Here is a 15,485-nt window from a genome sequence, read left to right as displayed (position 1 = left end):
GCTTTGCAACAATATCTTATTCGCATATATTTTTTGTAATCTTTTGTTTAGTTTCTACATTCAAATAGTCAATAATTTGGTGGGCTTGTAACTTCCAGGTATAGCTAGCCCGACTGGAAAGTAAAATTTGTAAATTATTTCGACACTGGTTAGAGCGTAAATACGGATGTTTATAATCATAATTTGGGAATAAATGTTTTTATTTCATACAGATTATTACAGTGTATTAAGTTTCAGTTATTGTGAATGTGTTACTGGCGACTATATTTTGATAATTCCAATTTTGGAAATAAATGCATCTTCTCGGAGTACCTATTTGGGATCTAAAAGAATCTAAAGATACAAAGCGCTCACATACAAGTACTTCCATGTCTAGACAACTTCCGGGCTCTCTGTAAATTACACAGAGCCTGTATTTGATTTCTGCTGGGCCCTTATGAGTTAACTGTATGATAATGTTTGTCAAAAATAATTGTAACTTGAAAATGTTAGCACACAATGAACGGAATTGTCAAATTATTTAAGACGCGAGTTCCAAGTTATCACACCTCTATAATCACCAATATAATCAATACTAGTAGGTCCGTTATTCCACAGTCTTGCAGTAATATGCTAAATGTTTTGTTTGATATTAACGCTGAACAGTACCTCTCTGTGCTCGAGAGGTACAAAGGCCGAGACCTTCCCGGATGTAGTGCCCTAACGAATTAGTATGGCAACATTTAATCAACTGGTTAAATGAAGAAAATTCGTTTTGCTAAAGCTTATATTTTGTTGTGTAATGCCACACTGAAAAACAGACGAGACAGGGTAAGGGAATCTAGTCATTGACATTATTAGCATCTATCTACGCAAATGGGGCACCATGACATATGCCAACCAAGTCAGTGATCCTCTCCTACAGTTGAGGGTTGCTGAGGACCAATTCTAAAACGATTATCACAGGTCTTGGTTAAACCAGAGACTATTCTCCCTGGTTAAACCAATGTGCGCGCCAACATATGAGATCCCCCATCCAAGACGGTGAATGTGTATATGCATGGCAACATTCAACCCACGGAAAAAATGTGAAATATGTCCACTTTGGTAAAATGCCATGTATGTGTACTTATGCGTGGATTATGTGAATAATAAAGATGCTCATCTGTTAATAGCACATCATATTTCTCGTAAGATTGATAAACAATAAAATGTATTAAAACATCTGATGGATATTATAGAAGCTTGGCAAACAGCTCAGTTCGTTACAGTCAAATCGGTTGGACTAACAGAATCATCCTAAACATCTGGTTACAACTTAAGGTACTGGTATTAGTGGTAAAATGATAGGCAAGATATGTAAAAGCAAGCAGTGGGTAATGCAAGGTGTATAACTGTGTTGTGCCCCCAGCTTTGAATCTGTTTTACTGAGGCTCCTTTTCAGTCTCAAAACAGATGTTTGTAGCTACCAAAGTTATATATTTTCAGAGGCCTCTTCACATATACCTGTGCCTAAGTGGTCAAAGAGAAGAAATACAAGGTCAAAACAAGACAATAATATTAATGATTTATTACTTTTGTACAAAGTGGCATTGCCTGGAACCGTTTCAGTATGGAGATGTGCCCACAGCATCTGACCCAGCAACATCAGCAACTATCTTACATACATACATTCTGAAACATAAAGAAACAATATTTTATTACAATAAGGACAAGGATATATTCAGTGATGATATTCTTTCCAGTTATCATTCTGGCATAAAGCATAAACTGAGTGCACCACACCATTTGTTGGTCAAGAATTTCTCCTCCCTATTTTGTATTTTTGGTTCATAAAATTGGGGTGTTCCTGTCCTCTAAGGCATAGCAATTGGCTGTAGAGAGTAGTGTCCCTTTGGCAAGCTGGAAAATAATAAACTAACAATGGTACCTTGTCAGCTCACTTATATCAGCCCTTGACTACCAATGGACTAAAAACCCATCTGTTCATTAATTACTGACAATTATATAACTTCTTGATGTTTTCAATCAGAGCATATCTGTGCTGCATGGAGTTAAGCATCGTATAAGTGGCCATATTGTTATTCATGCATCTGTTGTGAGTATAGTCTTTTGAATGTATTGAGTAGTGTGACAATGCTGTTGTTGTACCAGATATTTTCACTGTGAGAATGAGATAATCCCAAATATCTGACATGTATCAAATGGCAACTCTTGACTCAACATCTGGATAGAAAATCTAATGGTGAGTTACATTATTTATTATGAGTTTTGACACCTAAGACATACCATGTGCTGTGAATATGACATGACGTCCAACATGTCCATAAAAATACACATGTCACTTTCCAAAAACAATCAAAGAAAAACTATAACTTTTTGCATTAATTTCATCATGTTCATGTTTTCATTGATTTCAAGATTTACATTTTCTTACCATGGACCCACCTGCCACAGTCAGCTGGTTCTTAAAAGGGGAATAATCATCCTTATCTCTAAACATAGTGAAAAAATTTGTTGCTCATCAACTTGGAAAAAACACCCAAACAGTCAAACTTCCATTCTTTCAACTTACTTGAAGAACGACCTCAGTTCAAAATCTTGAAATATGATATAGCAAGCACTTGATAGTTTAAATATATTCAAGAGACTGTAACTAGTGAGGTTTCAGTTAAAGCACTAGGACATGTGGGGGAAAATCATGAATCTAACATACATTACCAGTATTTCAGATTACACACATGGCATGGCAAATGAAAACTGGTTATAATGCTGCTTGTTTCAGTTATGATAATTAATCGAACAGATGTTTTTAGCATTCTCATCAAAATCAGAATTAAAACAAAGCCATGGCTGCATATTCAGATCCAGTAAATACATCATGATGGAAATATGATGTCCCGGATAGCAGGATAAGTCAATTACATGGAAAATATGATGTTCCTTATCTGATTTACACTGAAATAGCATGAATCACACACAAATAAAAATTTGGCTTATACATGGTAATATTCAGTACACTTATTGCCTTTCCAAACTCACACCCATAACGGAATATGATATTGATTATTCCATCACATGAACAATATTTCACATCTGCTTTAGTACAAAACACGATGAATCACACATATATGCACTTAATGCCTTCCCAATTCAATATCCCCAAACCATCATCCTCAAGCATTCAGCTTTGTACCTGAACTAAGTTGACCATCATCAGTCCTGTGGTTTCGAGGGGAAGGAGAGTTTGTACAGCAAGACACCAGTCATGACGGTACCAATAGCACTGAGTCCTAGAGTAAATATGTACATCCCACGATCACGACCGAGCTTTTGCCACACCAGCTTCCCGTCGTTTTTCTAAGAATGGAACAGAAACTAAGTAAAACTTCAGTATATTCAATCCGAGGATGGAAGGAAGGAGGGAAGTGGTTATATTACTGTTATGTAAATCTGATGATGAGTATGACTGGTATATCAAAAAGAACTCTTGTAACAAGTTGGAACACACTCATCAGTGTAGAAACAATCCCTTACAGATTCATATTACTTCCAGTAACAAACAGGTCAAATTAATTCATTACAAATTAATTGAGTCACTCTGAAGACCTATATTTTGATATTGATTCAAGGATCATACAAGGAAACAAAAGACTTAAAGCATCTGAACACAGTTTCATTGATATACAAAACTATCCTTAGGTCACTTTATTCACAACTTGTTTTGAGATGGACACTTTGAATGTAGTGGTCCTCCTTCCAGACAATTACAGAAATACCATCGATTTAATCCAAAAGTGTTCTTTTGTTACAGAAATACCACATATTAAATGGTCCAAACCAGAAGTGCTCCATCACCGAAACCATCTATTTGCCACCGACCTGAGGTTTTTGCAATCATGATTTATTTACAAAATATAACTGTTAGATGGCAAATTATCTCCCTTGTCGTTACCGTCATGAGGTTTTGTAGTGCAACTATCTTGCTGTAATCTTGACTAGCAGGAACAATTCCTCTGTTGCCAGACCCAGTTGTGGGGATGCTTGCAGCCTGTGGGGGAGGGGGAGCTACACCTCTTGCTGGGGCCGCACCACGGTATACAGCTTCAGGCTCACTCACTGCTTTTGTCTTTGCTGAATCAAACAGAATCTGAGAAATTCTCCCACTGTATGGTGTCAAACCCTGCAAAATCAGTGGAATGATATGATCATAAAACTGAAACAATCAAATAAGTAAAGCTTCACTATCAAAAGTCAAGCTTAGAAGTCATAATAATTGTGTAAACAACATACAGCAAAAGACTTTAAGAAGTAAATTTCAACCAGTCCTTATGAATACACAATACCATCTAAAATGTGTTCAATTGTAACACATGTTATATTTGGGACTCCACTGACTGACTGTGTGCTGGTGATGCCAGAGTGTGTGGGTGTGGAGTTCGAATCCTTTATCCATCCCATAAAAAGTATGTGTACTAGTATTTGTTCTTTAATGAGAAACTGTAATGCCAAATGTAGCATATATTCGTTCTTTTGATACAAAGTCAGCCATCGCAACATATGTCATATTTGGGATTTCAGTTTCTTAGTAAAGTACAAATTCTAGTTACCATCTAACCCACCGCAATGCCTGACTCTTGAGAAGTGGGTTTGAATCCTGGATAAACTCAAGTTTTACTGAGAAAGTGTAATCCCAAATACAACGTGTAATATTTGACCACTTTCTAAATTGCATTGTATATTCATATCAAAAAGGGTTTTACATATTGATTATTCATAACCTGCGTTAAACATCACTGAACGAATATCAAAGGTATTTATGTGTTCTTTTCAATCGCTTCATTTCTATTATTTTCCAAGGCCTTATTCTCTTGTACCAAGTTGATGGACGCTTACATTTTTCAAAATCACAATCACGATGACACAATGAACCTGATCTTTACACAGACGTGGTATACGCACAATATTGTGCATGCCATAAGTGAACGAAAATCGGACAATGTGTGTAACTGACAGTGGTCAGCTTACTTGTGGTTGATATGCAGCTAGCTGCGACGATGGAACAAGAGCCCCGGTCATTCCGCAGTATTTGTAGAACATTTTGTTCTTTTGTCCTTGATTTCTTTTCTAAAATACTCTAAAACAACACCCTGTTAGTTTTATCCGAATATATTCACCTTGACCTTCAAGAACGACCGAGCAAAATTCCCACTTCGGTCTTCTCCGTCCTTTCCGAAGCTATCCGGAAAACGGCGAATCCCTGGAGCAGGTGCTTGGTTGTTATGTAGTGTTGTCCTAGTTGCTATGTCACACTCGGTAAGGGAGTTTCGCGAGTGTGTATGACTTGGTTCTCTCAACCTCACTGCTCTCATCACGGAATTTAATAATCACGCAAATTTAACGAAAAGAAGCATACTGGTCAGCAATGGCTAACTATATTAGGGACTTGGACAGAGAAAATCTGCCATATATCGGTCAACAGAACAGAAGCAGGATTTTAGATGGTACTTCCCCATCAGCCAGACGGATACGTGAATTAGAAGAAGAGCTTGGCATCAGATATCAGCCAACATCTCCCTCAGCTAACCAGTACTTGAGCAGATACAACCAGGGAGAGGTTAGCCGAAGGGCGGTTACCGAGGTGAGAGAGTGATCGGTGTATTTTCTTTAAATAACCCTTACAATAAACATCATATAGCCGTAATGGAACAACACTCGGAGAACCGGCAAATCGCTCATGTTACATGGTGATTGTCGGATTGGCAAAAGAACGTGCCTTTTAAATATAAGTATTTCATATTTAAAAGCATTTATCACTATGCTCGTAGCAGAAATATTATCTGCAACATTTGTAAATAAGATTAAAGCCACAGACCTCGTTTCCTCCTTATTGTAGACATGTCTAGTCTTGAACTTGATGAGATTATGTACTTATCTTACCAAAATATATGTCACATATTGTGATTTAAACATCCACAATTCACCAGTGTCATTAGTACATGTCATAAAACTTCAGCTTCAAAATTTCTTGTAAATGTAGGTTTCAACCAATTAATGACAATAGATCAATATTATGGATGATGGAAAGTTTAATGTGTCAGTCATAATTGGATTGAAATGTTCGACTGGATGTTATTAATTTTTGACAGGAAACAAAAATTACATCAAGTGAAATTTTCATTTATTGTATATTTATAAAAATAAATAACACATTATCCATTATGTATGTACATCCCTGCATAACAACCAAGAGTGATCTCCCTTGACATATTATTTACATGCTACCTAGCAGCACAACATGAGTTTGTTTTAAGTCAAATATTAATTGTAAGGTTATGTCACACTTGAAAGTCAGTTAAATATAATAATCTTTTTGTGATGTGCTAAAATGTCACATAGTACAGTTATCTGGAGAAGGAAACATTATTTTGATTTGGGTTTGTTTTGCTTTGTTTATCTGAGTGATAGACAAACAACAGATGGTGATTAACAGTAAATCTAGTGAAAACATGTTTCTTGATATCTGTTAGTAAAGAATCTGGTCAGGTTTCTGTTTTCACTGAATCTGTAATTTGGTAATGTGATCTTTGAAAATAACATTTTGTTTTGTAATACAGTTTTATAAGTAGAAGTTTAATCAAAATTATTAATTTAAGACCAATTTTATTTCTTGTTCTATGGATTTTTGTAGTCAGAAAACCTATAGGCAGGAGGAAAACAAAATCAAATACAAAATCACTTGTCAAAGTAATATTCCTTTTGAATACTAAAAGTTTTTACTTTTTGCAATTTATGAAGTGTATTTGGGCTAAAAAATCCTTAGCTAAATAATTTTTTGTTTAAGTTTACTATTTTGTCAGGCATAACATTAGAATTTTATTGTTTGATCAGGGAGAATTATTTTTTTTCCTATTCATAAACAAATATGACCAGCAGATCTGTTAAACAAGAAATAAAATTGGTCTAAAAGAAATATGAAGAATTAATGAAAATATTTTCATGTGGAGACTGGTTTGAAAATACTTAGAACTGGCACTTCTTTATATTCAACAGGAAGCTACTAGAACCAAATAAAAATACACAAACATATGCTTTAGTTTTTATATGACCTTAATATATATATTATTTGGATGCCTCAATTTCAGCTGTCTGATCAGCTTAAATCAGCCAGAGATGAACTTAGAAAGAAAGATGCCCTCATACAACAACTGTCAAGGTAAATACTCTGGTTATATCATGCTGCAAACAATTTTCAGTTTATCACCTGTTTATCTCATGTCTTGTCTATTTACAAAAATCTGTTTCTATGTAATCATCATTGAAAACAGTGCTGTTTATTCCTGAGAGATGATATATTAATAGATACATTTGAAACTGACTTTAATAAAGTTATATATTAAATATAACCAGTTTTGTTCTATCAATTATGAACATGGACATTTGAAAAGGCAAATAGTTTTTGTCCAAATAGCTTTTTGAATCATGTTAAATGTTACATGATTGTGGTTATGAGTTTTGAACTATGAGACATAATGCATTTATTTTTATTTCATGGGTTTTTCATTTTCATGTTTGTAACACATTCAGTTTTTTATTGTTTTTCAGTTTGGACTCTGCGCCAAGAATTCACAGGTCACCTGATCCGTTACGGGTAAGATATTTATATTTTCAATCGTAATCTATCCAGTGTAACCCACATTACACAAGATAACACATGTTTATTCACCTGGAAAATAGATATAGAGTGGAGGAGGGTTTTCCAGTGACCCTGACTAAGTAGACAAATTTATGTACATAGTTCTGTATTCCACCTGCAGGTTGACACTCTGTTCTTGGGAGACAGGACTGCAGTGGAACAGTCCCGCAGTGAATTGGCATCGATGCAAGTCAAGTTTGAGAAAATGCAGATACAGGTAGAATGATTAAACATGTGTGTTTTAATTTATTGACAGAGCTGAATAGTCCAGAATCAGAAAGTCATATTTGGAATTTTCGTATGTGTGTGTCTGTCAAAAATGAAAAACAAAAATAAAAATAGTTAAAAATAGTTAAAATGAGTCTCAACTCTGTGTTTAAGAAATCAGAGTATCTGTATCAGACTGACATGTTTGAATCATCCCCTTGAAAGTTGCTTCAGCTACTGATTGAAGATTCATGAAGAAACACTTTTTTTAACTTTTAGGTCTTCAAGCATTGATATGCTGCTAGTTTAAGTATTTGTAATGTTTTTTTAAGGAGTATGAGGTTACATTATCAATACTTTTCAGCTGAGGGAGGCAGAAAGTGAATTAGAATTGAAGTCTATAAAGGTGAAGGAACTTCAGCATTTGCTGGAGACAAATCGTGAAAACGAAGCAAAGCTGACAGCTCTGGTGCAGTCACTGCGAGACAGGGTTCGCGAGCTGGAGGACAAGGCTGGGTCAATTGAGACAGTTGCTGGACGCAGCGAGTACACCATTGGAACACTGCAGAGGGAAAACCGTGACAGTCAGGAACGCATCCTGGAGCTGGAGGGGAGACTCAGGAAGCAACTAGAAGAGCGCGAGGCATCCGAGGCCCGAGGTGATGAGTGCCAGAAGAGGCTTACTGAACTCCAGGCCCAGCTGAGTGGACTGCTTCGAGTTGATGACTTGTATGAGTCTACACCTGCTTCAGTCGAAACCATTGTCAGGAAGGTAAGGTGCAAAATTAACTCTTTTAATAAAGTTTAATAATAACTGAAAATATCACAATTAATGATATTGTGCCAAAATTTTCATTCTTACTGTGTTTGTCAGATTGTCAGGTTGTTTGTAGGGTGGTTTGTTCATATTTATTAGATTAGTAAATAGTTTACATCTAGATTATGTGGTAGTAGAACTGGCATTCTTCATTTTCCAGCTAACAGATCTGATGCAGGAAAACGCTATGTTGAAAGGGAAACTTCTGTCCCTAAATGAAGCCTTGAACAACACAGAAATGGAGACCAAAGCCAGTCGAGAAACCATAATGAGGCTGGTGTCAGAGGTCGGGCGTGAGCAGAAGGTGGCCACAAGATACACAAGTGAAATTGACACCCTCCGACTGGTAAATCAAAATACATGTGGAATTTTTAAAAATTCGTTATTTTTGTTGTCCAGCTTGTTAATGACTTCATTGAAATGCTCCCCAGGGAAAACATTTTCGGTGGAGAACACACCTCACCCATTTTGAGTAGTGAGAGCAAGTGACTTTTGATGAGTTAGTTTTACAACTTTTTGTGTATTGATCACCTGTAAACTATGATATTCAAACAGGGTCACCAAGTACAAGACAAAGACATTGGAAGTATCATGAAATATATACTCTATTTTGAAATGAATTGTGAAAACCCAGTAACATTACATAATTGATGAAATATTAATAATATAAATGCATGATTATCAATTACATTTTCTTAAACATTTCCTGTACATTACCCCAGGAAAGAGACAACGCATTGGCAGCTAAACGAGAAGTGGAGCGGGAAATTGAGTTAATGAAGGAGAGGCTAGATGCCAACCAGAGGTCCCTGGATGCTACTCGGAGTGAGCTTGAGCTGAGACAGGGACGCCTATCGTCTTTGGATCGGGAGGTGCGCGAGACGTCACACAATGTCCGCAGCTGGGAGAACCAGTACCATCTTTTCCGGGAGCAGATTGCAGGTCTCCTGAGCAACTCCTACACCATGGTGGAGCCCAGTGAGGATATGATCAAGGACAATATCAGGAGGATGGCGCAGACAAACAAGGAGTATGAAATAGTGAGCATAGAAGTTATTCTTCATTTGAACCTATTTTACATTATGAGTTCAATTTGATTTGCTTTAACTTGAATGGAAACAAAATGGATCTCCCTGTATTGGTATGAGACACACAGGAACCTTATAGGCCTATTTCACTATGCTGATTGTATAATAATACTACAAACATTCCTATCTGATCCTAAATGAAAGTTTGAAAGTCTGAGAAATACCGGGAAGTTTGAAACTTTTATTGATGGTTTTTAATGTGTTTGATATTAAAATACACCAGGGTGTGATTTCTGACCCAACACCTTTTCTTTAAACTGTTTCAGTTTGTATACAGGGATGACCTTTGTGTTGAGTGTAAAAAGTACTGACATTAGCTGCAGTAGCAGAGCAATAAAGAATGTCATTGGATTGTCATGTCATGTTATCTAAACATGTCACAATCATCTGCAGAGCGTTTTGATGCAGTCTCATTGTAGCTATGTGTCCTAGAAGAGGTCAGACGATCTCACCCAAAAGATCTCATTTGTTGGCCAGTTTGTGATGACCAGATGTATTTTCCCTTTGCAGCAACTGGCAAGTCTGGAGTCTCGAGTGAAAGACCTAACAGAACAGCTGGAGAATCAATATGACATGAATCGATCAGCTAACCAGAGGTTCAAGCAAAATGAGACCAGCTTGTATGATCTGGAACAAAGACTGCGAAGTACAGAAGGCGAGCTAGCAGCTGGGGATGTACTCAGAGAAGGGCTCAAGGCAGAGAAGGAAAAGGTGAGAAAACATTTTAGGATTATACCCTTTTGAATTTTTAGTGTACTGTTTATGGATCTTGGTAGAAGGAATGATTTCTTTTCTGCCTACTGTTGCACCCTGAAACACAAATCAATGGATTTTCTGTTGCTCATTAAATGTTATAGGCCTGGGATGCACAATGTTCCTTTTTGACTTACTTCATCAAATTGTTTTGAATTGATTCCTAATATATAATTAAATACCCATAAATATTTGGATTTGAAGAAAAAGTGTGAACCTTACAAACTCAATACTGTCCCCATGTCTGTGTGTACAACTTTAGTAACATGTACATACTCTCCATATACAGTACATGCGTCTTCTGCAACGATTGGGTGAGAAGATGAAGATGGACCACATTGCCCTTGACCTTGGCTTTGACATGACAATAGATGCCATAATGGCGCGAGCTGAGCAACTAGTGAAGCTTGAAGCAGATGCACTGGCAGACCGCAGCACCCATATATACAACCTTCAGCGCAAGGTGAAGAGTCTGAAGGAGCAACTGGAGAGCAAGGACCTCCATATTGACCTGCTCCGGAAGAAGATGACAAGTCTAGAGGAACGAGTACATAGCCGTAGCGATTTGGAGAAGGAGCGTGATGGGGAGTCGATGCGGGTGCGGAAGCTAGAGAGGCTGGTGGACAAGTACAAGCTGCAGTTGACAGACGCCAGACAGGAAATCCAGAACCTCAAGGCTCATCTGCTCGGCACCAGTGAAATGAAGGTGAGACAAGGTCACTAGTGGGGACCAGTGAAAAGTTTTTTGTGTTAAATATATCAGGCAGGTTTTTACCATGCTGAAGTTTTGGTTCAGTGTGCATGCATTAAAAGCTTGAGACTGTATATAGGTCTGACGGCAATTTTAAGAATAGTGTTTCACAAGAACAGTCTGCAATCATTATCATATCCTATCTTCCAATATACAATGGTTCCATTCCATGACTGATCATGTCCAGAACTGTCCAACACCCTAGTCTGAATATGGTGCTAGACTATAGCACCATCAGTGGCTGCCATTAGCTGTGTTTGTTACAGGATTTTGATTGCATTATGCATGGACTAAAAAGTCCAACTGTACAATATTCAGAAAGTCCAACCAAGCTCAATAAAAATGGACTTTAATGTCGAATAACAATCAAATATTGGTGCAGCACTCGTAGCCTGAGGGTAAGCGGTCACCATCAACTTATGTGTGTCATAAGAGGTAACTTGATCAATTTTGTGACATGATGGAATATGTGTCATCATTATTGACAATTGCCATTTACGATTTCAGTCACTAGATTGTCTTGACCGTACTCAATATACAGCACGCAGCCATGTGGTGCAATGTTGCTGAGTGCAGCATTTAACACCAAACATACACATTAACTTGCCTATCTGTGGCAGGTACGCACCATTGAACAGCGCAAGGACATTGATGAGCTGGCTCGGCAGGTGGATGAACTGGAGGAGTTACGCAAGAAACAGAGCAGGAAGATCGCCAGCCTGAAGTCAGAGGTGCAGTACCATGAGAACGAGAACCAGGAGAAGAAGGTCGTGTCTGACAATGCTGTGCATGCTCTCTCTGGTGAACTCAGGACCACTAAGACAGCACTACAGACCATTCAGCATAGAGAAAAACAGGTATGGGCTGTGCTCTCATAGCAAGTGAGTGAATTTAGTTTTATGCCACATTTGGCAATATTCAAGCAGTATCATGGCTGGGGACACCAGAAATAGGCTTTACACATTGTATCCATGTAGGGAATCAAACCCAGCCTTTTTGCATGACAAGCGATTGCTTTAACCACTAGACTACCCCATGGCCCCTCTCTGATGGAACTAAAAGGTGAAAGTGTTGTGTGGTTTGGGGGATTGGATTTTATGGTTCCTGGAGTACACCTTATTGTTTGGTAGATTTGCATGAAGATCACGATGATTGTTTATATTTAAGTCACTTTCAGGAATATTCGAGAAATATCATAGTTGGGAACACCTAATTGGGCATCATGCAAACTACTAATGCCCAAGGTCGTAACTGGCTAAGATACAAGTGAATCTGCAACACCCTGCTCACTCTCAAAGCTGTGGAGGCGCATGTCATGATTGGCAGGTTTTCAGGGTGATCACAACTCACAGATTGTTTTGAATAGTGAAGCTGGTACAGCCACAGTTTTAATGTTTGTGAGCAGAAATATTATACAGGTAAAACATTTTCTTCACATCATGCACTTCATTATCATTATTTGACAGCTTTTGGACTTCCGCAACGTGGTAGCCCGTATGCTGGGCCTTGAGATCAACACTCTGGCTGTCCCGGACTACGAGATCATCTCCCGCTTAGAGAAGCTTATCCAGACCCACCATAAACAGACACACACCAGCATGAATCTGGAGGAGGCCCTCGCTGACATGGAGGATGGCTTTGCCAGCGACTACAGCACCACGCGGCGAGCTCTTGAGGCCACCGACCCAATCATCCGAAGGTCACGTGACAAGAGTCGCAGGAGGGCAGCTCGCGCCCGAGTCAGGGCAAGATCTCTTTCCCCTACAAGACGCATTGACCCAAGATCATATTAAACTGACACACTCCCTCCTAGAAGATGCCTTATTGTGTGTTAAACATGTCTCCATAGTCAATGATTTGTGTGGGTAAAAGAGAAAAAATATCAGTTAATGTTTCTTTCAAGTGGTTAAACATAAATCAGTGCTAAGACACCCTAACTGATCTTAGATCTGGCATATCTAAGGTAAAGGCCTGTCTTTCACACTTTCATTTCGTAATGTTAAAAGATCCACTTAAACTTTAAAGCATTTGAATGAGAAAAAATGTCTGTGTGTATAGCAACAGCACTGTATTGGAATAGTGTTGGTAAATACATATCAATGTCAGTGGAATTAGTCAATGGTGTAGTATTCTGTGACTGATTCTCACATGTACTGGTATTTCATAAATACAAATTTTATTCTGAAAACCTACTGCATACAGCTGTTTGCCTGATTACTTAACTTGGAGGCGATGACTGTTTAGATTTGTTTATCATCAGCTGTGATATGTCCTGTTGCCTTGTATTGGAAGTATGTCTTACTTGTTATTGATCATTGTTAGAGAATGATTGTTCAGCATCCTTCATCTTCATTGTTTTCACATACTTTTCGTATACACTTTCTGAACATGTTTTAATCAAATTGTCAGTTCAGCATCAAGTAGTTGTAGATACAGTACATTTATTCTCTGTATATCTAGATGGTCACTTTATACTAAATGATTTCACTGTTATTTATTATCCTCATTATTTAAAAAAAACGTAGGAAACATTTTATCTTATTTTTGTACACTTCGTGTGCAGGATCACAAGTCTGTGTGTTCACGAGGTTCACGGCCAAGGTGCTCAGTGATGTTAATGTTCCTCGTGGAGATTTAATGCAAGCAGTGAAAAAACAACAATTTATTATAAATTGGCACAAGTGTATTCATTAGATCTGATTGGAACATATTCCAGATTCTACACACAAACAGTATAACACTAAATGTTGTTATTTTTTAAATAATTTATTTGTTGGTTCTTCGTCACTCACATTTACCCCCTTCATCTATGGAACTTGGAGGTCATGGAATCGTAACTGCTTTATCCATAACTTTCTCCTTTCACAAGATAATGATTGTTTGGTTTGAGGCAATCGTGTCTCAAACAAACAGTCAAGCTTCCCACTGGAATAAAACACATGTATTTGCATGAATGGGCAAGAATGTTTCTGTCACCTGCCTGGGTCAGATGGAGAGGATAAATGTAGGGGTGTTATTCAGGGATGTCACACGCATATATTGTCCTTACTTCTCACGCTGCAGTCAAGTATTTTGTATTTTAATGATTCTGTCCTACGAAAATATCTTCCAGATTCATAACATGACGTGAAACATTCCACCTGTCTATATGTATATAACTTTATATTTTCTGTAGTTTCATTTTCATTATTTTATGTACATATTACCTGTGGAATAAAATATTTCTAGATTCTATACATAAAGTATTTGCTTCTTTTGTTATATATGAGTTATATTTTCAGGCGCTAGCTGCAGTATAACCAAAGCCACGTCTTTTAAGTGACTGTCAACATTATTTCATAGGAGTCCCCATGAAGTTTGATTGTTAAAACCTTCATTCCACATACCTCCTCCACATATATATACCCTCATGTGCCATACTGGAATAGACAAAATGGTTCACATTGCTCTTATGGGACTTACTAATGGGATTTGCTTGCATGTTGTTGGTCCAGAAGCAGTGAGTGAGGGTGATATTTTCAGGAGTGCGAATCTGCAGTATCACCCACTGAATACCGCGAATAACTAACTCTCGGTTACTAGTTCATCCTGCGAAGAAGTTGACACGAGACGCTACACTGTTACCTCCCATGGACCAGAGTAACCATGGATATCATCTGTCGGTTCACACCAACCATGACTATTTCATGAAGGTTTTAATGTTATCTTTAAATATAATAACAATTCTCAAAAATGTTTTTTTAAACAAATAAAGAACATACAAGTAGGGATTTTCTGTCTGAAATAGCTCATTTTAAAGGGTTAAGTCCAAGTTTTAGACCTCTGAATGTGATATTCCAAAAACTTTACTGCCGTTGACGACAAATTTTGTATAAAAAACGTATGTTAACCTATGACCTATTTTAGTCACGAGATGGTTGAAGAATTGCCCATGTGACTAGAAACTTTAACACACTCACTCATGGACTGATTTACGGTATCAAATTTGGTTATTTATAGTAATCTCATTGCTATCCTCCAGAAGAGGCTCCCGAGTTCATCGAAATTCAACCTTTGACCCTGTGTGTATCAAAGACAACATGTAACTTTCATTTGGTCCCCTTTACCAGTTATTTCCTATGAACATACGTTGCTTAAAGAGATCGATATAGAAGCTCGTGCCTTCTAACATATGTATGTAAATGTGTATACATA

General features: G+C 37.5%; 2 protein-coding genes across 2 annotated transcripts; one reads left to right on the top strand and one right to left on the bottom strand.

Annotated features, from left to right (window-relative positions):
* Positions 1-1,534: 1,534 nt before the first annotated feature.
* On the bottom strand, positions 1,535-5,189 carry LOC137294443 (uncharacterized). Its single transcript, XM_067825459.1, has 4 exons — positions 5,008-5,189; positions 3,935-4,162; positions 3,176-3,339; positions 1,535-1,653 (listed from the first exon to the last, which is right to left on the bottom strand). Exons 1-3 carry the CDS (start codon positions 5,077-5,079, stop codon positions 3,196-3,198), a joined length of 444 nt encoding a protein of 147 aa, XP_067681560.1. The 5' UTR covers positions 5,080-5,189; the 3' UTR covers positions 1,535-1,653; positions 3,176-3,195.
* Positions 5,190-5,255: 66 nt separating this feature from the next.
* On the top strand, positions 5,256-14,533 carry LOC137294442 (coiled-coil domain-containing protein 170-like). Its single transcript, XM_067825458.1, has 11 exons — positions 5,256-5,620; positions 7,125-7,195; positions 7,585-7,630; positions 7,797-7,892; positions 8,247-8,654; positions 8,860-9,045; positions 9,422-9,739; positions 10,298-10,498; positions 10,830-11,246; positions 11,912-12,148; positions 12,758-14,533. Exons 1-11 carry the CDS (start codon positions 5,405-5,407, stop codon positions 13,082-13,084), a joined length of 2,523 nt encoding a protein of 840 aa, XP_067681559.1. The 5' UTR covers positions 5,256-5,404; the 3' UTR covers positions 13,085-14,533.
* The last annotated feature ends 952 nt before the right edge of the window (positions 14,534-15,485 follow it).

This window comes from Haliotis asinina, chromosome 8 (genome assembly GCF_037392515.1).
Source record: "Haliotis asinina isolate JCU_RB_2024 chromosome 8, JCU_Hal_asi_v2, whole genome shotgun sequence".
Classification (NCBI taxonomy): domain Eukaryota; kingdom Metazoa; phylum Mollusca; class Gastropoda; order Lepetellida; family Haliotidae; genus Haliotis; species Haliotis asinina.
Note: the sequence above shows the minus strand (reverse complement) of the source record. Positions and strands in the feature narration are given on the sequence as shown.